Source organism: Euprymna scolopes, chromosome 2, assembly GCF_053919585.1.
Source record: "Euprymna scolopes isolate OS-2025 chromosome 2, ASM5391958v1, whole genome shotgun sequence".
Taxonomy (NCBI): domain Eukaryota; kingdom Metazoa; phylum Mollusca; class Cephalopoda; order Sepiida; family Sepiolidae; genus Euprymna; species Euprymna scolopes.
Genome location: NC_136483.1, coordinates 57,505,106 through 57,530,105, shown reverse-complemented (window position 1 = coordinate 57,530,105; position 25,000 = coordinate 57,505,106). Strand labels below are relative to the sequence as shown.

At 30.6% G+C, this 25,000-nt stretch overlaps 1 protein-coding gene across 6 annotated transcripts in view; it reads right to left on the bottom strand.

The window, feature by feature from the left end:
- LOC145291482 (uncharacterized) overlaps positions 1-25,000 on the bottom strand; it is an 848,143-nt gene that overhangs the window by 254,711 nt on the left and 568,432 nt on the right. For all 6 annotated transcript variants that reach the window (XM_080137367.1, XM_080137394.1, XM_080137385.1 and 3 more), the window contains one exon: positions 10,572-10,677. In XM_080137367.1, the coding sequence (XP_079993493.1) occupies positions 10,572-10,677 (106 nt within the window). The remainder of the gene's footprint in view (positions 1-10,571; positions 10,678-25,000) is intronic.

The window sequence follows — 25,000 nt, the reverse complement described above, 5'->3', positions numbered from 1 at the left end:
TGACCTTGGAACCTATATTCTAAAAGTGTAAAATCTATTGAAAAAAATCCCAACATATGAGTGGTATTTATCATTTACAACTGAATCTACTCAAAATTGGCAACTCCATAAATGGGGGAGTCGGTTGAAAAAAATCTGAATTCACCAAATAAAACGTTTTCAAAATAGATACTTTTGTATTTAACACACAATCTTGCCTTTTCTTTTTTTATCTTTATTTTTTATATATAATGGATATATATTGCAAAACTGAAAAATTTCTATGCCCATAGCTTCAGTTAAATAATCTCTAATTTCACACACACTGTGGGATGGGTATTCCTACTAGTATTCAATAATCATAATATACAACCAGTTCCTACCTAACATTGTTCGGAAATCAGAATTGCAAAAATTGTACCTAATTTTAGATGCCAAAAACGATTCTTATCATTTTTTGCTGATTTTTTTAAATTAAAATTCACTTTTCTCATGAATGGTACCAATAGTGAATTGATAAATATTTATTGATTTTAAAATACTAGTAAAACAAAATCAATACATTATCCTCACCTTAAATGTATTTTACAGTAATCGAAGAAAAACAAAACTAAACAAAAAACAACTCTATATCTAAGTATGCAGAAATTTTAAAAGAATTAGAATCAGGAATTTAGAACAGAATCAATAATTGTAGTAGAATCGAGGGAAAAAAATATTGGAATCATCCCATTACTAATTATGTGTGTGTGTGAGTGTGTGTGTGTGTGTGAGTGTGTGTGTGTGCATGCTACATTTTTTCTTGTAGACATATTTGGTTAAATAGTACAAACGACTTTTATCTACATGTTTTCTCTTTGATCCTTTCACGCTGCCTGATTAGTGTTTGGATTGCAGGCTGGAATTTACTACTGAAGTTGCAATAGATAGCTTAGTACTTTTGGTTCTTACTGAAACCATCCTCAGTAAGGTAAATATCACGTTAAGCAAATTGTTTTAGTGATGCTTTTCACAGAAATTATGAAGATTTGTTGTAATATGTAAAAAACGCTCTTATCGTTATTCAAATTATTTTTTTTATTTGCTATTTTTTTTTTAAATTTTATATGTAAGATATCTAATATGTTTGGTTTTAGTTCGTCATTTTCATATTCTAATAATATTGGACTAGCAGGACTTGTGGAAATTCCACAGGGGAATTCATATGTAATATATTGATGTTGGCATTCTGTAGATGTTTAGTGTAAATGGTGACACTCTGATATTATTGTAGCTATTTTGTTAAAACTGCAAAAGTATTTATCTGAGCTAGCAAAGATGCCAGCATAGCCCGATCATAAAGTATGCTTAAATATGATATTTTAATTTTTTCAGATTTCATATATATTATGATAGAATTAATGTTCTATCGATTTTTATATATTATAAAGTTGCGATTTCCAAAGTAAAAAAAATATATCTATATGACTTGGGTGCATCAGCTTGAATGAAAACCGAAACCAAAACTTATGAAAAAAAAAAAAAAAATATATATATATATATATATATATAACTTGAGTTCCTTCAGCTATAATTGAAACTGAAACCAAAACTTATGAAAAATTCTTGATAAAATTATTTATAAAAAAAAAATAGATGACTGGAGTGCCATCAGTTATAATCGAAACTGAAACCAAAATTTATGAAGATTTTTTGATAAAATTATTCATAAAAAAATAAATGACTTCAGTGGCATCAGCTATAATCAAAATCTAAACCAAAACATATGAAGAATTCTTGGTAGAATTATTTATTACAAGAAATGGAAATTCATAACAATTAAACGACAGTCACTTGGATGTAAGCGTATCACATGAAATAAATAACACACGTGCTATTCTATTATTATATAGATTATCTACAAATTTTTTTGGAAATTGAAGAGGAGGAGGAGAAGGAGGAGGAGGACAGGAATGTTTAATTTTTAGATGGCCAGATATTAGTGTCAGATAGATGTATATTGAGATGTCTCGACAGAATTGTAATACACATATTTCTTTTGATTTTGGTTTGAAGTGCTTGGCTGTCAAGCCAAACTGAAAAGCTGTGATACATTGAAATGTCTGTGTGCATGTATGACTATATATTTGCATATACTTTCAGTCCTTTCTGGATTGAACATTATAGAAAGTGAAATCACCAGCTTTCATTAGTCATAATACAAAACTTTTCATAAAAATGAATGAAACATTCTTTTTTGACTGATAAAAATATTAAGATTTAACTACCTTGAAGCTTCTGTTGATGGCCTAGTACATAGAATCTTCAACGGTTGAAAAAAAGGCTTGAGTTTCGATCTCTGCTTCAGGCGCTTACTTGTCAAGCCACAATGAAGAGCTGTAATACAGTGACACACTGTGGATTGCATATCTTATATATAAAGTAAGATGAGATTTTTCCCTATTTAATTAACCGGTATAGCTTCATAAACAAAAGTCTCATAAGATATTGAACACATTTCTTTGTGTTATAAACAAAAAAATATTTTTTATTTCCTAATCGATTTCTTACTTTGAAATTTAATCTAACTAACGGTTTCTGCTATTATTACTAATGTCATAGACATTGTTGGAGGTTGATAAGCTTATATTACTTGGAAGTCTTTTTTTCCTGAGATCACCTTATGCTATTTTTTTTTATTTATAAAAAGTGATGTTTTCAGTTCTGCACTAGGTGTCAATCATTTCTTTAGCTGTTTCATTGGTTTCAATACTAAGTGAAAAAAAACTAGTTCTATGACGAGGCTATTCTAATTGAACAGAGTATCATTTTTTTCAATTTATCCAAAAACAGAAAAAGAAAAAGGAAAAGATACTTCTAGACAATTTTCTCTCATTCTCTTTGCGGTTCTTTTTATTATTTCCTTTTCAATACTAAATCTTATCTCCTTCTCTCTCTCTATCTTTTTTAAAGAGAGAAACTTTTCTATGTGACTAGAATAATAACAATGTTAACGAGAGACAGAAAGAGAGCTTTCTTGTTGTTAATAAGCAGCAACTATCGACCCATCTCCATTAAAATGGATTTCAGCATTAATCATATTTCCAATTAAAACAAAGCTTTAATGTTATAAATAGAATAAACACAGATCAATCAACTATAACTAGTTATATAGGGATCAAGGGTTGGATCAGGAGTTTCTTTCATTGCTCAAGTTTTCTCTGGGCAACAGGCAAACACGGTTTCCACTAGTATATATAAATGCATATAAATCAAATAAAAGGATATGGTGACAGATTTGTATTGACCTATATGGATTTTGATAAATAACAAAAATCTTGATAAATAAATTAAAAACAAAGGAAAAAAAAATTACAACAGATATTGATTTTAGAACACATACACACACACACACACACACACACACACACACTCCTCTACCCCATTTCCATTTGGTATGAAAACAATCTCTCTCACTTTGTTGTCTGGGCAGGAAGGTATCTTCCCAATGTTCTAACTCTTCTCTTATTTCACTCCCATCTCTTCCCTCTTCTCTATTATATTCTCCGTCTCTTTCTACTCCCCATCTTTCTCCTTTTACTACTTTTCTTGTTTCTCTCTCTCTCTCTCTCTCTTTCTCTCTCTCTCTCTCTCTCTCTCTCTCTCTCTCTCTCTCTCTCTCTCTCTCTCTCCTTAGCAACAGAGGTCATTTTTTTTAATTTTTACACTATCAACTACCAACTCTACTACACCACATGACACCATCTGATCACACGGTGACTAATTCCTATTCTTCTTAAAGGGACTCTTTCCTATGTTGGATACCCAGGCTGTTCCACCGAAGCATCTACAATTACCTGAGTGACAGGTAATAAAATGGTTGCTTGCTGCACATCAATCTAGTAAATTCAGAACAAAAACACATTAAGTTGTTTGTCAAATTAGAGACGGATAAAGTTCACACAAGATGTTACACACATCAGAAACAACGGAAGTCAATGTAATCAGAAGTTGTTGATAAATTTAAGGTAGCTTTTAAACTAATAATTATAAAACGTCATTAAGATGATGATAGAAGGAAAAAAAGAAGAATACTGGTTTAAAATATATGCAGAGATTCTTGAAGAATTAATATTGGGTGGCGGGGGGGGGGAACAATAAATAACAAAAGACTACCAGACTTGAGCAAGAACACATGTGACTGACGTCATGCGTTGGAAAGAGACGTTCTCCTTTTGATACACAAGCTTCAATATGCTATATAGGCATTCTCACGGTCTGCTCCCATTCACTTAAGAGTGTATTATGCGTGTGTATGTGAAGATGTATGCACTGACCATTTCAGATTACACCAGGAGCTCATGAATTAGTGAAACTCATCCTGGAAAAGATTGAGCAGCCCAAGCAACTCCTACTCCCAAGCTGAGCTCCCATGTTACTACGTTTGTATTTTTATACATATAATAAGATGCAAATCATAAATGTGAACAAATAAAACACTGTCGTTGCTGTTTACGGATGTTTAACGAGAACACAGACTTTACTATTGTTGACCGAGTCCTAATTACCTAAAATTATGTAAAAAAAGTAAAATGTAAACAATGTAAAGTGTGGGCAAAACTAAACCGGAAGTGAAACTCTCATTAAAAAAAAAAAAAAAAGCTGGTGCAAGCAATTATTTTTTTTGTTTTGTTTTTACTAAACCAAGGTTAAATCAAATAAAGCTGATTTTTTTAAAAAGAGTTATAAACGATTTTAAAACGATATATTTAACACTTTTCAAAACAAATAAATATTAGTTCCTTCAGATATTTAATATGGCAGTTATTTGGGGGAAAAAAGTTTAGCTATGAATATGCGTTTATTTTGTGATGGCATTTGAAATTAGGAAAACATTTTTATATATATATAAAAGAAAAATGTAATTTTTTATAAAAGAGAATATAAGTCACTAAAAATGTATACAATAACATCTATTATATTTTCAACATTTTAAAAGGTAAAATGGAATTGTAGAAGGTAATTTCATAATGTTTGGTTGATTAAGATTTATATTTGAAAGCACTGGATACGAATACCGAATCAACAATATACATGTATGAAAATTATGTGCAAATTTTGCTCAGTCATGAATTTGTTTTTTTTATTACTTTTTTCACCTTTAACAAGGAATTTTATCATTGAGATGTAAGGGGATACTGTGAACTAGGGACCGGATTTATTGGGAGCATTCTAAGAGGGGAGTTGTGCAATTCAATATTTGTTAGCATTATATCTAAATTTCCGCATGTTTATGCAGTCTGAAAAACAGTAAGCAACAAGGAAATTCCAAAGGCAAGTGGTCTGGGAAAGAAGCCATTACAGTGAGTGGTTATAATTTCGCTGCTTGCCAAGAATATTTACATTGAGGGAGTATAAGTGCAGTAAGTTCGTTGGAGCACATTCCATTAAAGTGTTTGTAAAATGAGCAAAGGAATGCAACATAGCAAAAATGGGATGGGCTGGAGCTTAATTGACAGTATGAGACTTATTAGATTGGAAACTTTTTATTTGTAACCTATCCAAGACTAGTGATTGATGCAGCAGTGAAGGTCTTAGTTTGAAAATTATTTTTAATTTTGTTTACTAAACTTAATGTACATATAAAGCATATACTGACGTTTATTTGTACCAAATATGGTTTTATTGCAGAAAGATTTGTACATTTTATTAACGAGTTGGGTGGCATTTTCATTTATTCTTTATCTTGGGGTGAGGTGGGGGTAATCCTGTATAGAAAATTGTGCATCTTTCATTGTAAGGTCTTTATTTAATCCACTGAGCTAAACCACTCTCACTGTGCATAGTATGTCTTTCAGATAGATACTTGTGTTGGTCTTCAAAACAGAAAAACTAACCACGTACAATTTTCTTCACAATAAATCTTCATATGTTTAGCACATTGAAACCTTGATGTCTATCAATGTTTATTTAAATAATTTATTCTATAACGCATTAATCATTTTCTCATGAATAATTGAAAAAATACAAAACAGTAAATTCTTTTAAATAAATTATTCAGCCACAAAGAAAATTTCACAATCGTTTCAAATCTACGATTATATACAAAAGTGATTTATCATTGGTGAAAACCTACGATTATCCATAAAATTTGTAAGCATAAACATACAGTATTGTTGAAATTGAATTCTTCAATGCATTTGGAGAGTCTTTGAGAATTTTTTAAAGAACATTTATGAAAAATAATCTTAGAATATAATGAAATTAGATTTTGGTTCAGATAAAAATATTAAATAAAATTTTTAGATTAAAAAAATTTGGTGGAAATCTGCACAAAATATTTCTTTATTTCATTAAAAATTAGGCAATAAAGTTCCTGATTTATCATGATCACCATATTCGGTTCAACATCCATTTTACAAGCTGAAATACTTTGGATGGCTTTTAGAAATTGACTTCCAAATTAACCTATATCTGGCGACCTCTTTATTTTCCTTCTTTTTCTTTAAAATCAATCCTTATCATTTCCTCCCATGTTTTCTTTGGCTTACCCTTACCAACTGACCCTGCTACCTCAACTGCTCTGCATCTACTAATTCAAACACTATTCCAATGTGATCAAATGAACAAAGCCTTCTACTCTATACATCTCTCTCCTTACCGAGATCATCAGATCTAAGCCTTTAAAACTCACATCACATATTCATTGTAGCATTCTCATATCATTTCTACCCATGCAATACATATCCTTAACTCTTATTAGTCATGTTTCTCTTTTATACATTATTACACTTTGCAAACATGCTTGGTCAACAGTGGTAACACTCTGCTAATTAATAATGGCAGAAGTTCTCTGAACTAACTCCATCCACTCTTAATTGTTGCAATCTCATCAGCATCAGTTTCTTCTGATGCTCCAATAAAAATTGAGTAACTTTTTTTTATCTCATTTTTAAAGTTAATTCATCCTTGTAAAATAAGCTCTTATTTAAAGGCCATAAGCATAAACTTCACCATCAACTGATTTGTGAAAAAAAAATGGCCTCATTTTATACTGAATGAACATTGGAAATTAGACACTTTTCAAAAAGATAAAAAAGTTATCAGAACAGTTTTTCTTGATAATCATGAAAGAAAATGAAAAAAACAGAAACAAAGAATTAATTTTTAAATTGTAAAAATTCTGCTGTATTCATGGTAAGTGAAATATGGAAAATAAGATGTTAAAGAAATGTGAAAATTGTAATGAAGGCAAATGAATATTTCATTTTTTAATAGTTATTTTAACTTGATTAGAAAAACTTGTTTTTGTACTTGATATTATTTGATTGGAAAATTATAGCCGATTTATTTCTGGTAGGTATATTGCAAATAAATTTAACCATTTAAAATTTACCACAATTAAATTACTATGACCTGTATGGATAAAAGGTTTAAATGATTAGTTTTTATGGCTATTTTATGTTAATATATTTTGTCCAAGCATTTATGGTTTTTTCCAATGTATATTTTATTGCAATCATTTCAAGGGATGATATAATATTCTAATTTTTATTGTATTTTTTTAACTCACTAATGACAATAGTGATTCAAAAAATAAAATGAAGGAATGCACATAAGCAGAATTACCTCGCTTAATATGATCAAATATTTAATTTTAAAAAATAACAATGATAAACTAAAATCAACATTATTCTTGAAATGACTAATAAAATCTACACCGGTGAAACTCACAGATTTGTGGACAAAAGACTTGAACAAAAAAGTCATCAAAAAGATCATTTAAACTAGTAATTCATACACAACCTTGAGAAAAAAACACACACACAACTAATTTCTGATAAATCTAAAATAGTTCCATTCATCCATGATAAATCTTATAAAACAATAATAGAATTGACTATGATTTTATAGTCAAATAACAATAAAACAGGGTTTTAAAAATCCAGCATCTTTAGCTAAAATAATTCTGTGAAAAAATTAGATTAATTTACAAACTGATAAAGCAATAATCACACATTCACAATTGTGTCACTGCATCATAATTTTTTTGCTGCAATACAATTTCTATTTTTTTTTAACTTCCCATATTCCATTTCAACAAGTACAGCATAATTATTTTTCATGATTTACTTGATTTTTTTTATTTACATTAAAAAATGCCTGGAAATTTCAATGATAAATTGAAACCAAATTTGTTGTTTTTTTAATTTCCAAGATACTTTGTTTGCTGTTTAGGAGGTATAAAAACTGAAGGCCTAATTAGATTCATAAGATCATACAATATTTATTATACATATATATGTTATATTTATTTATAGATATACATGTTATATTTATTTATAGATATATGTGATAATTTGATTACTCATTGATGCCAATGGTTTTAAAGGATGCAGGAGAGCTGGCTTGTTAAAAGAGGAAATTCACTGCAATCTTATAATCAGCCATTAGACTTCGTATTTAATAATATTATAGTTGAAGATTAGTAGTTTAGGGATTAACTTCAAAGGGTCAAAGTCTAATCTTATCAAACTGATATGAAAGAGCATTACACGCCTATATACATACATAACCACTTACATATACCAAAATATACATACATAACAAAACATATACATGTAAGCAAACACAGATGACTAAGCAAAAGCTCTGTTTATTATCAGCAAATTAAATAATTTGCTTAGTAACTGGCACATTTTGCAATATTGTCATTCTAACTATTTGGGGCTGTGATTAGACAATAATAAAACTTAATGGTACATGTACACCCACATATTTACCTAAGCAAACACAGTACATTCATACATACACACGGCAGAATTTACACACATGCAGCTAGATTTAGACACACAGCTACTCTTACATAAAACATACAATTTACAGGCTACATTTATACATATGCACATAGTTGTATTCACATTCACTCACCACCTAGACTTACACACTTACAAGTACATACATACACATAAACAGACGGACACACATGCACACCTGCATGTCTAGAGACAAAGTTATATAGATAAGTATAGTATTTCCCATGAGTGCATGGGTTTTGACAGAATAGAAAAAAGAAAGAAAACAGAAATATGTAAGGAAACTGGAGTTGATTTTTACAGAGTTAATCCATCTTCACAAAATACAACTGACTTCTTCTTTCTGCCATTTTGAGTTGAGATTTATGCAGAAGCCATGTTGGATCGATACATCCAGCACAAGGACGTTTTCTTGGAGGCTGTTTAGGGAGGAGAGATTTGGGCTTTTTTGTTATCCAGTTTGTTTGGAGTGGTTTTGTTTTTTCTTTTTTGTGATTATATGTTTTTACTTCTGTGCATGTTTATGGCTGATGTTGCCTAATGGATACAATCAAAGACTATGGAATCAGTTATGCTAAATTTGAATTCTATTTGATCTCTTGTATTCAATCCCAGTGGTTAAAAAAAAATATGCCCCTAAAATTTGGAAACCATAATTTAATAAGTAGAAAAGATTCCTCTGAAGCTTTGGCCTAGCCTACTAAAGCAGTGCTTCTCAGCATTATTTTGATCATGGCCTCCTTCAATCCAATTCTAATTCTTTATAACTCCTTCACATCAAATTGAGTTATTATCACCCCACCCTACTCTCAGCCTGTCCCTCAACTTAATAAGTACTTGAGATAGTGTTTCAATGCTATGGAACTAACTCCAATTGTAATTAAAAGCATAATATTATTTACATAAATATATTATTTTAATCAACTCATTTATATAATATACACACTGGAAGATTCATTACTAAAAAGATGTATTTGTGATTAAATGTAAAAATTACAGAAAATTTTGTAATTTTACAAAAAAAAACAAAAAAATGGAAGACAAGTTAGCCAAAAAACAAAAAACACACCTTAATTTAAAGGAAGCAACCTTTAATTTAAAGAAATTCAAAACCAAAAACAAACATTTTGCATAGATCAGATGAAAGAATAATAACATAATAGGTTATTAGATTAATTTAATATTTAAGTTAATTTAATATGTTAATTTTAATTACAAAATAATCCATTTTTGTTGATCCTAAATCATTTTCTGTGGCTCTTTCTTTTCTCCTCCTGCTGCATTTTTCAAATTTGGCTTTGAGACCCCTGAAAATATATAAGGCACCACCCCCATCGATAAACCTGCTATAAACTGTCTTTATCAACACAAAAATGTCACAATTCCTATTTACTTGTCTCACCATGAGAAAAGCGTTAGACACAAAGCTTGTTTTTAATGCAAGGAAACCCCATCTCCTAAAAGTGGGCTTGAGACAAAAATTAAAATTGCCTCAGTCTGGAAGGATTTATTATCCACTGACAGAGAAGAGAAAAGATAAAGTATAGTATTAGAACAGATACTATACTTTTCCTGTAGCTCAAAGGCCAAGGTCAGAGAGTACCATATTAAAAAAAAATCTCTGGCCCATCACATGTAAAGAGATGTGTATACCGATATATACACAAACAGATATGTATATATGCATGAGTATGTGTCTTATAATATGGTTACTTACATTGGAAGTATTTAAATTTGCAGTTACAATCTGTATAGGAAAAAGGAGGAGTCGGGTAAAAAAGAAACCACTGTACTTACTGTTTTCAGTATGTCTATCCTGCATCAAATATTGATAGACATTGTAGGGAACCTCTGATGGTCGGTAGTACCATTTTACGTTGACAACGAGTGTATCACGTTTGGTCTGAAAAGACAGATTTTGAAAGATTAAAACCAGAGAATACAATAAGAATTAATTATAAGCCTAGCATAAATACTACATTTTGATTCTTTTTTCTAAGAAAATAACATAATATAATACCTATAACAGCATAACTGTTATAGAATATTTGGCAGATATTACAATGCATAAGTTGGCCAATGTATATATTGTTGGTAGTAATCGAATTTGGAGAGGATTCAGCTGAGGGAGAAAAAAAAGATTGTCTTCAAATTGAGTTGGCTGAATAAAAGAGACTTCTGACTGAATCGCCCCCAAAATAAAAGCTGAGTTTTAAAAAGCTTGACTTAAACTAAGCCTAAAATCGTTGACTCCCAACCATGCCTACCTCACTTCCCAATAAGAACACTAACCGAGAGAGGTTGGAATTTTTTAAGAGGGTCTACATGATTTAAAAAAAAATTTTTTTTTTTTTTTTTTAAATCAATTCTTGGTCTATTTGCCAGTTGCAAAAAAAGTTACCATTCTTCTATGTCTGTGTGGACTAATAAATAAATAGTGTTTACTCTAAATTATCTTTTTTAATCATTTTTACACTTCAGTCTGTTGCACTGACCCCACTCATAAGCATGGCACCTCTAATGAAACTGGATGTTTTTTTCTTGAACCTGTATGACAGAAACCAACACACTTTCTTTTGGTGCATATCATCACTCAAGTCAATCAATCTGATCTCATCAAAGTGTTGTACCAGCAGCAGCTGGCAATACAGTATATAATGGATACATCTCTTTATTCAGCAGCTCATTTGTGGAGCATGGTTCATCCCATGCCTCAACACTCAACAAAATAGCCTCCTCCACAAATCTTTGGCAGAGATTACAGTATCCTTTCATTTTTATGAGGACAACATCCAGCAGCAGCTGTATTAGCCTTTTCCCCTGAAAAATCCAGTCAGAAGCAGCAGTTGCCATTTCACCCCATTGTTCAACCACACATCAATAATGACTCTTTTTCGTCCTCCTCCACATCATCATCATCATCATCAACAATTTATTTTATCCTGCCAACCAAAATTCTACAACACCTACATCAAAAGTAACAACTTCAGCCAGGAGTCATCATCATAACGACTATCAACCAATTAATGCACCAACATCATCACCCCAAGGAAACTCTGGTCAGGATCACAATCATCATCATCATCATCATCATCATCATACAGTAAAAATTCATTCTTTCCTGTTGATCACCGGCTCATCAACTGTTTTCTTACTTTATATTTTGCTGTACACGCGAGTTTCTTTATTCTTCTTTGCCATTGTCTATTTATATCTGTGTCTCTTTCTTAGTTGTAAAACAGATCAATCAAAGACTGGCCATGTAACAAGTCCTAAGCCATAAAACCAATGTTAGAATTTAAAAACCTTTTTCATCATTCTAGTCTGTTCTGTTTGTTTCTCTAAGAAAGTACAATAATAATAAAAATAGGTGATTCATAGCGTCTAAGAATTTATCAAAATTTTTCTAAAAATGAATCTGTTTTTCTATACGAAATCTTAAAAAAAATATTATGAAAGATTTATGGTGCTTAAATACCCAACTGTATTGGCTTACAGTTTTTGTTAGGAACACACTTAATTTATTCATTTTAAATGTTTTTGCATTTAGCTTTGAATTTATATCATACCTACTATTATCAAATACATAACAAAAGTAACAATCAACTGTCAAGTTATGATTTTAAAAAAATAAAACAAACGGTAGAATTTAAATCTTAAGTATATTTGATTAGGACTACTTGCTATAGAAGCCGCAATGACTGCAGATTTTTCCGTTACCGATGGGGGTTAATGACTTCTTTTAATAACTTAGTCTGCTTTATACCATTCAGTGTTCAGGTGTTAGGCGAGTATAAAATTATGAAAAAGAGAAAAAATGGCCACTGATAATCCTCAAGGACATTTTATGCAACCCAATTTGAATTCAACAACATAACGAGACTGAGAATATGGAGAAGATAAAATTAGAAACTGAAGCGAACATTCCAGTTAATTGAATACGAGCTGGTTTTGTATTTGAGGATCTGTCAAACGAAAGTCGTTTTCATTCTTACATCTGTGCCGGCAATTTCAAAAAAAGAAGGTCTAAAAGGAGATCTTGGTTGCCCAATTTGTCTTTGTCTTCAGGATGGAGTCAAATGGCAACGATATCGAATTTATTTGCAAGAAAAATAAAATGATATTCTTCAGCTCAAGAAAAAACGAAAAAGGACTCCATTATATATTTAGAAACCAAGGGTAAAACATATATAGTTGTATGAAAAAAATATATATTATGTATTGAGCACTGTTGAAGTAAATAATAATACATATAAAAAGTGTGAGTGGACAGTTTTTAATGTTTTCATGAACTAAAGGTGTAAATAGAACTAATATATAGTGCCAATTGAAATACAATAAATACATGCTCTAGAACAAGTATTTGAACACTCTTTTTTCTCCTATAACACGAAATTACTATACACAAACATATATATATATATATATATATATATATATATATATATATATATACTAGCAAAAGTACCCGTTGTTGACTGGGTTCAAAAACAGCCTACAGAAAATGGACTGTGATTGATGAAAGTATGATAGGTTATGAAAAGGATGGGGTTGTAAAGAGATAGGTTTTGATACTGAAAATTTTTACCCTAAGCAAAATATGATGAAAGTAAAGATAATTTTTGCGAAAACATATTTTTTTTATATCAACTTTGTTTCGATTCGTAGCCAAGCGTGAACAACAAAATGATGTTTCCTTACAAAGAGAAAATGTTATATATATAATAATATAAATACACAAGAAATGTTACCATAGTCAATAAAAGTTACTTTTATGGTAGAAAAGTTCATTGGTTTGTATTTTTAAGTAGTTTATAAAAAAATTTTTTTAAATTCACGAACCAGTTTAAAAAAAATCAAAATGGCAGCGACTTTGAAATGGAGAGCCCCGTTTTCAATTTGAAGGAGGGGCACCTAAGCATTCTGTGTTAACAATTTAAGAGAGTTCCATCAACATAAGGAATATTTATAAACATATTTTAATGTTTTCCGTTATTTTGTGCTTGATGAATATTTGATTATGGCATGTGTAGTTTATATAAAAATTCATTTAAGTAGTTATCGCCTCAAATTTCATTTTAATTTTGGTTCGCTGAAATTATTTCAAGTAAAGAGCATTAAAAACTATTTCAAAACAAAAACAAAACTTGAACTGAACTTTTATTGACTATGGTAACATTTATTTCTTGTATATTTATTTTTTCGGGTAGTCATTTGTTGGCTTTTCTGCTAAACACTCTTACTAAATAATATCGATGAAATATCGAAAAAACAAAAACAGTTTTGAAAAATAATGAAGCTTTACTTACTTTAGTAAAATAATCCGAAACAGCAAAATGGGATATTAAAAAAGTAAACACGTAATTACTTTAGTTTTTTAAAGCAAAGAATCGATATAAATATGAATAAGAAGAAAATGTCACTCTTTTCAAGCAGAACAGCTTCGTTTCAGTTTTACAGTATTGAACGGTGTAGTATTGCGCCGTTGGATTCAGGGTTGTACTATTGTAATGTAAAGAACACGCAGAAAGGGTTGTAATCAACTGAATTCCTTCTAGTACACTGACAAAAAAAGCTTAAACAGATATATAAATAAAAATAAAAATGTTATGCAAATGTTTTTAAAAACATGCGTAATCACGTGAGCAGGATTTTTTCCTTCTTTTGACACAATAACAAGTAACGTTCTTATTTTTTATTATTTATCTATATTCGAAAGAGTGCCACGTGCAAGTGGAGAAGGAAAAAACAGAGTTATGCAAAATTTGTATCAAGAATTGTCTAAAGTTCCGACTTTTTTGGGGGGAGGGGGCTTTCACTTCAATAAGAACGTGCATTTATGAGATTAATTTATTTGACACAATATGATTCAACTCAAAAAAGTAAATAAAAGCTAACGTGAATTAAGATTAAAGTTAAGGTGTTATTGTGGACCCTCACCTTTTTAAAAAACCTTGTTAAACTTTGTGACATATTTACATTCTATGGAGGTCAGGCACAAACAAACACCCAATAATTTTATTATAATTTCTTCAAACTGAAATATAATTATCAAAGTATACTTACGCAAATCGATATGAAAAGTCTTTGTTAAAGTTTGTGCCATATTTCCATGGAGTACAGGCGTGAACACAGACCCCATAATTTTATTATACCATCTCTATTTAAGTTAAAACATACTTATCAAAGTATTCTTATGTACATCTATATCAAAAACCCTTGTAAATGTTTTTTTTTTTTTTCATTTTTTATTTCCATACTTTGGGGGCCAGACGCAAATGTAGACCCCACAATTTTTATGAACCACCGTTCTGCCAAATCAAATATACCCATTCCTGATCCTTGATACATCTATCATTATATGTAATCAGTTTTTTAAAATAGTCAACCATATAGGGGTCTTTTCGTGACCAGCACACACACACAGACGTTCAGCTTTATATTATATACATACATATGTATGTGTGTGTATTTTTATTGAACACACGCAAGACACACCATAAAATCTCTTGATGTAAGGGAGCTAAAAAATACTACTTCAAGGTCAAAAACTAGCCAACAATAAGTGTTACATAGATATATTCCAACCTAGAAAACAGCAATTCTTTTTCTTTTGTCTGAAAAATTGCTCATGGAATATGAGGGTTAGAATACTGCCTAAAATAAACCCAAGGTTCACTTTCTACTTTCACACACACACACACACGGAGTAATGGTGCAGCAACTACTAGCATCTTTCTCTTGGAGAGAATGCAAAAAGAATGTCTAAACTGATAAGTTGCACACCATCTGCCAAGCTCCAGCCCCTGCCCCATCATTGCATCCTTGTACTCGTTTTGTATTTTAACAGAATATACTTCAATGAACTGCATGTGTACCCCTTTCACAAGAATTACCACAACCAACCCACCCAGTTAGTAGCAAAGTCTCAGATTTACTGTAAAGTTCCCTTGCCTTTGGGACTCTTTAAAATTTAAATCTAACGTGAACAAACATTTTGCTGCCTAACTCCTTACCTAGATGACCTTTCCTTATAAATCTAGTCCTTATAATACGCTCCAGTAGCAATATGCTTTACTTGAGATGAACAAAGTGTGTATATGGATGCTATAACAAACATGTCATTTAGGTGATATGACCACACCCAAGCATGTAAATGAAAATTTACATGTGTATACACAATCACATGTAAAAAGTCTAAACCATACACACACATATATATATATATATACACACACACACACACACACAGATAAATATGTCTGTCTACATATGAAAAGACAAATCTATATCTGCTTCCATCACAGAGACATATTCATCTCATGTATTTCATTTGGCAGTGAAGGGAAGAAAATTCCTGGTCGCTATCATAAATATAATAATAAAAGAATAATTTGAGTGCAGCCAATCCGTCTGTGGTTGGTGATGAGGGTGGAGAGTAAAAGAATGTTGAAGAAGCTGAATGCCAGCGTCTTGTGGTTTACTATTTTCTCATACATATCAGTGGAGATTGAAAAGAACAGAAAAAGTTAAGTAAAATACACCCCCACCTCCAAGAAACAGTCCTTCAGTGATAATGACAAACAAGGAAAGAGTATGGATAAAATGAAAGAGAGTAAAAAAGTTTTTTAATAAAAATATGGAATAAAATGAATTGATTACATATTACCTTCAGCTTTTTTCAAATTAGCTTTCATTGTACAGATTATATATATATATATAAGTGAAAGTTTCTGTGTCTGTGTACGTTTCCCTACGCAATAACTCTGTCAATTTTTAGTCTACAGACTCAAAATTTGATATACAGGGTACTGAGATTTGGGAAAATCGATGTGATCGGTTTTTGGCCAGAAATTTGGCGATTAAGGGGTCAAAGTTCAACGATTTGACCTTTGAGAACTCTACCAAACTCCTCCAACAATTTTGGGTCTACACACTTGAAATTTTAGATATAGGTTCCTTGGACATGGATCTAATTTAATAACTTTATTTGAGCCCAAAACAATAAGTTTTAAGGGGGCATAATAGGGGTCAAAGTTTTTAAAAAATTGACCTCTGCGGTCTCTTCCAAATTACTCAGACAATTTCTGGTCTAAATATTTGAAATTTTACATAAAGGGTATTCAGAGATAGGGCAAGCTTTTGGGTCGAAAATTTTTAGTTACCAATATATAAATGTCTGTATGTATGTCTGTTTGTATGTCTACCTTAAACTTTCAATAGAGGCGACGAATTTTACCAAGATCAGTATCGTTTTAAAGTTCGATCTTTCATACGACAAATATCGAAAAATTGGCTAAAAACATTAATATCTTCCCCTTCAACTAGGCACTTTTCTACAGGGGGGGGAGGTCACTTTTTTCGCCGATATTTTTTAAAGTTATCCTCTCCTTTAGATTGTCTAGCCTTAATTTTAAAAAATGTTGCTTCTGGTTTGGCGGTGGTCGTAACAGCATAAACGTTAGGTTTTACCCCGTTCTTTTGCTCCTTTGCGGTACGGGTTCGAGCCTGCCTCCCTACTACCACTTTTTTTTTTTTTGCTCAACATACACATCCAAACACTCAGGCAACGCCGGGCTGAAATGCTAGTATATATATATATATATATATACTAGCTGGCAGCCCAGTGTTGCCTGGTCGTACAATATGCGTAAACATGATATTTTAATTTATGCAGATTGCGTATGTATTATTATAGAATCAATCCTCTATTGGTTATTATATATTACAAGAAATAATTTGCACAGTGGACTAATTCGCAAAAAAATAAATAAATAAAATAAAAAATAATGATAATGTCATTCATAAAATTCCGTCTGTGTTTGTTTACAATATTACATCAGCTGATATTTGAGCTTGATGATGAATGCCCTGGAAACGTCACTTCTGATTAATGTTTCGTTTAAAAATATGCAAACAAAGAAATGATTTGTGGTGATTTTAAATGGTAACTCTTCTTTTATTTCAAATTGGACTCAATAGGAAATAAAATAAAATAAAATGGTGAGGTACACTTGGGCTTAAACACAGGATCAATTAATCTGTGGTCGAATGATCTGCCACTAATCTACGTATACCTCCAGATTATAATAAATCTGTTTTTTAAGAAGAAATGATTCACTGAAATTTTGTTATCTCCCTTGCCGGTGTAACGTAAAATATTTCCTTGCAAAAAAATTATTCTTTTATATCTATAAGAAAGAAAAACTATTTTAAATATTGGATTTTTTCGATTTTCGACACCTACTAGATGAATTTCTGTACAAACCATATATAAGAACACTGCCAGACATATAAATTAGCTTTGTGTGAAATTTGTAAAAGATAGACTCAACTGTTTCGGAACCTATGAGGAAAAAACACAAGGCTTTGTGTTAGAAAAACTAAACTCCAGATCTTACAGAATTAGTGTCCACTCTAGATAATAGACACCTTGTTCAATAAGTTTTTATGTTAAGTGATTTTGAGTGGCCTACTCAAAATAGCAGAAATATCTCTACATATTCCAGAAAAATTGACATAAGATTAGTTTGTCTATCAATCTCTCTCTCTCTCTCTCTCTCTCTCTCTCTCTCTCTCTCTCTCTCTCTCTCCATATATATACATACACACACATACGTGCATGTTAGCTCTTCGATATCATCTGCACTTCTGACTTCCGAAATGATGGCATTCATAGCAGACAGACTGTCTGCCAGCTCATCTTACTCGGGTGGTATCAATACCAACAAGAAAAGCAAAGAAGATATCAGCATAAAAGATTATTCACAGAAGAATCAGCAAAAGGATTTTTGTTTCAGCCAACAATAGTTAGTGAATATTTATCTGTCCATAATCGAGACATTCTATATATATATATATATATATATATATAGATGTTATTTGTTTTTGTTTTTGCAATACGTTTTTGAATGAATTCAATTATTTATGAAAGTGCATTTTTACCTAAATGCGAGTTGGGAATAATTTTCCCTTTAACTAATTTGGTACCCCGTTTTTTTTAAATATAATTATCCACTGACACGTGTTTCATCGTCTACGATTCAGCCACTCTGATGAGTCGTAGATAATTATATATATATATATATATATATATATATATATATATATATATATATATATATATATAATTTCATAGAGTTATACAGTGATTTAATGACAATTTTTGGGGAAAATATCTGGTCGATTGGATTATTAGTCACAAGGTCTAAGGCTTGATCGATGTGGTCAAAGGATCAGTTGTATTACCACACTGATGAGTTTCTGAAGAATGAACACTTGTCAGTGAGTATAAAATATTTAATTATTAAATTTATATATCTATATATATAATATTTTTGCAAAATCAGAACAAGCAAATATAAAATGAGAACATTATATGTTGTATTTCCTTATGCGTTACAATTGTTTTATAACCATTTGGATAATTTCATTTAAAAATATTCAAAAATAGCTCCTCTTTAGACGGCGAAATATATTTGTTATATATATATATGAATATATTCATAATCCCTATTTTCAGGGATTAAGCAGTTAGACTCACCTCTATCTCAATTTTTATATTTTATTTATGTTTTTTTTTTTTAATTTTTTGATTGCCTGTGAATCGATTATTTAACCCATTTTCATATCTTTATTTTTAATATGAAACTTCAACAATTCCCTATTTTTATATTCAATTAATCTTTTAATGATTTTTTTAATTTTAAAATTATTTTTTTAAATTTATTTATTGTATTGGTTTATTTCTCAAATACTAATCTTCACCTTGAAATTCTAATTTCTACTTATGTTTAACTATTTTTTTCTCAATCTGCTATAGTTTCGTATAAATATTATTTACATGTTACGATCTATTAGTTAATGTCATTTTTCCTTCATACATTATTTCTTAAGAAGGAACTATAATTAAAAGGTTTATTTAAATAATATTAAATAAAATGTATTTTCATCCCTTAATGTTTATGTCAATAATTTAAGTTTTAAATTTAACTTATTAAATCTTATCATTATCTAAGTATTATATTTTTATTTTTAATCCTTAATTATAATTGCACAATAATTATTCATTTTTACCTCCAGACACTAGCATTTCATGCTTATGCAATACTCAGTGTTGGGTAATAATTCCTGCTGGTTAAGAGATTCGAACTCAGCCACAAAGCCACCTTTTGTTCCATTTGCCGATTCTCTACCTCAAGGCCACCAAAAGATTTTCACGGGAATGAAAGGAATTAAGAACTATTAAACACCAAATTCGGGTGAGTACATTAGGTAATCTAGAGTGTTAGAGGAAGTCGTGATTAGGTGAATGTTTGCAAATATATCGCTAACAAAGCATCCTAGAAAATAATCTCATATCAGTTATCAATGAGAACAGTAGAAATGTGTGAAGAACTTGTCATCCATGACATCCCAAGAAAATATTAGTTAACTGCAAAAACCTTTTCTATTTTTGCTATGATATATAATTCGATAGTGATCAAAACCGAAAATGTTAGATGATTGCAATGGTTCTAAAATTCTATGATACAATTATTGCATTTATGAATTGTTCACTAAAATTTATGATTGAATCATCTGAAACAATATATTTTTATTATTCAGTTTATAACAAGGAACACTTTTAGAGATTTTAAAATAAAAATACTTGCAAAATTTAAATGTTCACATGTAAAGCATACTTTTGATTTTAATATGATAAAAAAGGTAAACTGATTTTGCAGTTTTATTTCTAAACCTAGATTTTTATTACTATACTAGCAGGAAGACCTGACGTTGTCTGGAATAGAATGTGGATCAACAAACGTTCCACCCTCCCATACTTTTATTGTCATCGAAATCTGGTGAAATTACCAATTTTTTAATCAAATCGATTGATTGCCAGCTCTAGTTAGGAACCCTCACCTCCTGCAGTGTATTGGAAGGAAACTTCACATGCCTCCCCACAGTTGGTTGGTCGTTGTGGCATACACTCTTAATCGGTTGGGCCTGCTCCATCTAACAAATTCATTGCATTCCGTATAACAGCCAACCAGGCACAGTGGTTAGAGACTGTTTCCACTACAAGCATAAGCCATTCATGATTCCACAGTGACTTAGTCCAAAATACATTATAGTTTACGTTACACTGCAGAGAATGTACTGTTGATTAGTTAAAATTATCTGTAAATAATGGCTTCACTTAAAGTTTAAAATACAGGGGTTAAGTATCATGGTTCACTTGTGCTCTAAACAGAAACATTCATTTCAAACACGTCCCTGTCTTATCCAAGAACTGTTGATTTCATGAAATTATTTTGCATAATCACATAAATTTAGTTTAAACATACAAAAGTCAAGTATCAAGGTTCAATTGTGCTCAAAAAGGAACATTCATTTCTAACACGCCTGTTTTATGAAAGAATCTACAGTTGATTTTATAGGCTGGGCCTTTCTGCTTGTGCGGTGATAAAACTTCTCAAATGCACTTGTGATGTTAGGCTGTATAAGGTTATAAGGCGTTAAGTTTGATCAAAATTGGACTTCCTTCTTTCATTGGACTTTTTGGATTATCAATTTTCAATACTTATAAGATGCATGCCAACACAAAACCTACTCCCAGACATATTAAGTACCTTAGTATGAAATAAAAAATAAATCACCCCAGCCGTTTCCAAGTTCATAGGAACAAACATACACGCACAAAGTTTTTTTTTTATATATATAGTAGTAGATTATCTAGCTACGACTAAAACTCTGGATTATATTTGTTTGCTTGTTTTTCTCTGTGCTGAATGAATGATATCATTTTATGACGTCATCCATTAAAACCGATATAGGGGAAAAATCTAGCACAGTAGATGACATCAGAAAATGATATCATCTGTCAAATCCAAGAGAGGGAGAGGGTTTTACCTTTTACAACATCTTATCTAGATGACCCATAACTCAAAGTGTTATGGATCCTATACTAAATAGTCTAGACTCCTGTGAGTCTACTAATTAATAAAACCTTAATATTAAATATAAATAATATTGAATATATTTAATATTTTGCAAACAATACTAAATTATAGGATTTTCACAAATGTTTGTGCGTATATTCACACACTCAGCTTTCCTCTGATCTGAGAGATTTGAGCAATCAAAATTTAGGACATTAAACAGACCGGATCAGGTCTTGATTTCAAGTGAAGGTGAACCAGTTTGAACATTTTCGATTATAAGCAAATAATTAAAATCAGATTAGGCGTGTGGTTTCAATAAAAAAAAAAAAATCAAGATGATGACTCCCAACTACCAACTCTAGAATTTAAAGAAAAATAGACTCTAACTTGCCACCTCTGTCATGATAGAGTGATTTACTAAAAGAAAAATCGAAGGAAACATAAGATGGCAAAAGCCTTCGAGAACTTTAGTAGATAAATAAATCTGTCAATTCCAAGATGTCTTTCTGAAAAGCAATTGAAATTCCAACTCCACAGAAAACCTGGAGAGACACATAACGGCACAATAGAATTGGTCTTCAGTGCTGCATCAATCACTTGTAGTGCCGACAAACCACGGTGGAAGATGAGAAAAAGGCCGCCATCTTGCTGGTGTTTGCAAGAGAAGATTCCAAAGTCAACGGTTTCCAACATAACAAGATCATGGAAGATGTTAATATCATTCTGAACTGTCAACAAAACCGCCGTTTTGAAAGTACTTATGTCCTGCCATACACGTTTTGGACACAAAGAAGATTGCCTAGAGGATTGATATACACAATTTGTAGATAGATTACTGTGAATAGGAGATTGCTATATATATATATATATATATATATATATATATATATATATATATAGGGTAATCTCCTAAACTAATGAATGGATCGTTATGAATTTTAGAATATATATTCTAAAACTATGATGAGAAACATGGGCACATATTTTTAATTACTTTTTGAATGAACTGATGATTATGAATTTTGGAATATACATTCTTGACAACCTAGTGAATAACATGAGCACATTATTATTTTTTTGTAAACTTTACCATTTAGGGAGTGCTTCCATTCGGTCTCCAAGAAGCTTTTAAAATAAATTAGATACAAAAAATTAAATATAGAGAAAAGAATTGCTCTACTTCAAATTTTCAGGTGTATTAAATACATTTGTAAAAAGGATTGGTGTGCATGCATAAACGTCAATAATATGCATATGCTTGAATAAAAAAAATATGTATCAGATATGTTTGAAGCCAAAAACAACGCATTACGAACATAAACAGATATTTATTTTTGTTTGTATATGCTTTGTAAAATCATAAACTATTCAAACATTATGAATTATAGAATATGTAACGGATAACAACACTTGATGTAACATGGGTACATTATTATTATTATTAATATTATTATTATCATCATCATCATAACTACACTATCTATGGGGATGCCACTAAAACTGTGACATCATAAACTTTGAAGTTAATGCAATGTTTATTTCATATACACGTCATGTATATATATATATATATATATATATATATATATATATATATATATATATATATATAAACAGGGAGACCTAACCCTAACCGGTATTGAATGAGGATAAACAAATGTTCCACACTTCTAACAGTTTTATTCTCATCAAAATCAATGAAGTCGCTCATTTCTAGTCAGTGGTGCACCGGTGGTGAAGCTCCACATGCCTCCTCATAGCAACTTAGTCCAATACATTGTAATCTACATTGTAGTCTATATTGTATTATAGAGAACGTACTATTGATTTTATGAAATTATTTTTATCAAAAGGGCTTGAATTAAAGTCTCAAGTGCAAAATAACTTATCATAGTTCAATTGTGCTGTAAACGGAGACATACATTTTGAATGCATCCCTATCTTATCAAAGAATTTACTGTTGATGTTATACGCTGGGTCCTTTTGCTTGTGCGGTGATAAAACTTCTCAAATGCTCTTGTGATGTTAGGCTGTATAAGGGTGTTAACTTTGGTCAATATCGGACTGTTCCTTCTTTAATCAGATTTTTTTGATTATCGATTTTCAGAACTTATCGGAGAAATTTTGATACAAAACCTATATAAGACACATTAAGTACATTTATGTCAAATTGTTTAAAAATTGGCCCAGTCGTTTACACACACACACACACACACACACACACACACACACACACACACACACACACACACACACAAAGTGCCTTTAATATATAAGTAAGTATATATATTCTAGCGAATATATGCTCCCTTTGCTTGCATATTTTTGCTAGACTGGGAGGATAATATCATGATAAACTACATACTCTTCCCCTAAAGAAGGAGGTAATGACTAAAAGAATGATGCCATGAAAAGCGTAAACCCGCCCCACCACAAAAAATAGCAGTTAATGCCTGGAATAATATCATAACAGAATAAATGGTACACTAACATACAACCACACAAATAAAGAGAGGATAATCCTGGGAGGATGGTATTGTGAGGAATGAACCTGTACTATACTGCCTCCCTTTCAAAAGAGGGGGTAATGTTTGCGAGGAATTTATCATGATGAACAAAAATAAAGGTAAACCATTTTATTGTTAATTTAGTTAGAATATATCAAATAAAAACAATAGCAAGTTTCATTGTTCATGTAAGTGCCGAAATGAAACTGTCCAAAAATATATAGACGATATTGTTATTAAAAAAATATGCTAGCTAAGGAAGAAAGACAGTTTCAGTTCATAATTTTCTAATTAAAAGTAATATGTTTATAAACTTAATTTATTGTTCTTCCTTTGCTAGCCTCTTTCCTTTAATTGACGACCATATTTTCTAACCTTTGATTTCAGCATTTCATATTCATAATAAAACAAAAAGTAAAAACCCCAAGTTGTTTTTTTAACAAAAAAAAAACTTTTAAAAAGTACGAGTTGTTTATGGCTAACGTCAAAACCTATTTCACTCTAAATAATTTACGTGACTAAAATAGTAATTAACCACAAATAAAAAAATTATTTTCAGAATCCTATTTCAGTTATGTAAATCGAACTGAAATAAGAGAATAAAAACCAGCACAATTGTTTTTTATTAATTTATTGAGGATAAGGGTGAGAAATGTTGATATAATGGAATTTATTAAGAAGTGAAGGAAAACTTTAAATAAATAAATAAAAAAATAGCCTTACAATTTAAACAGAAAATTCAATTTTATTAGTTTGCATTTTAAGAGAAAAACATTTTTATTTCAGACTA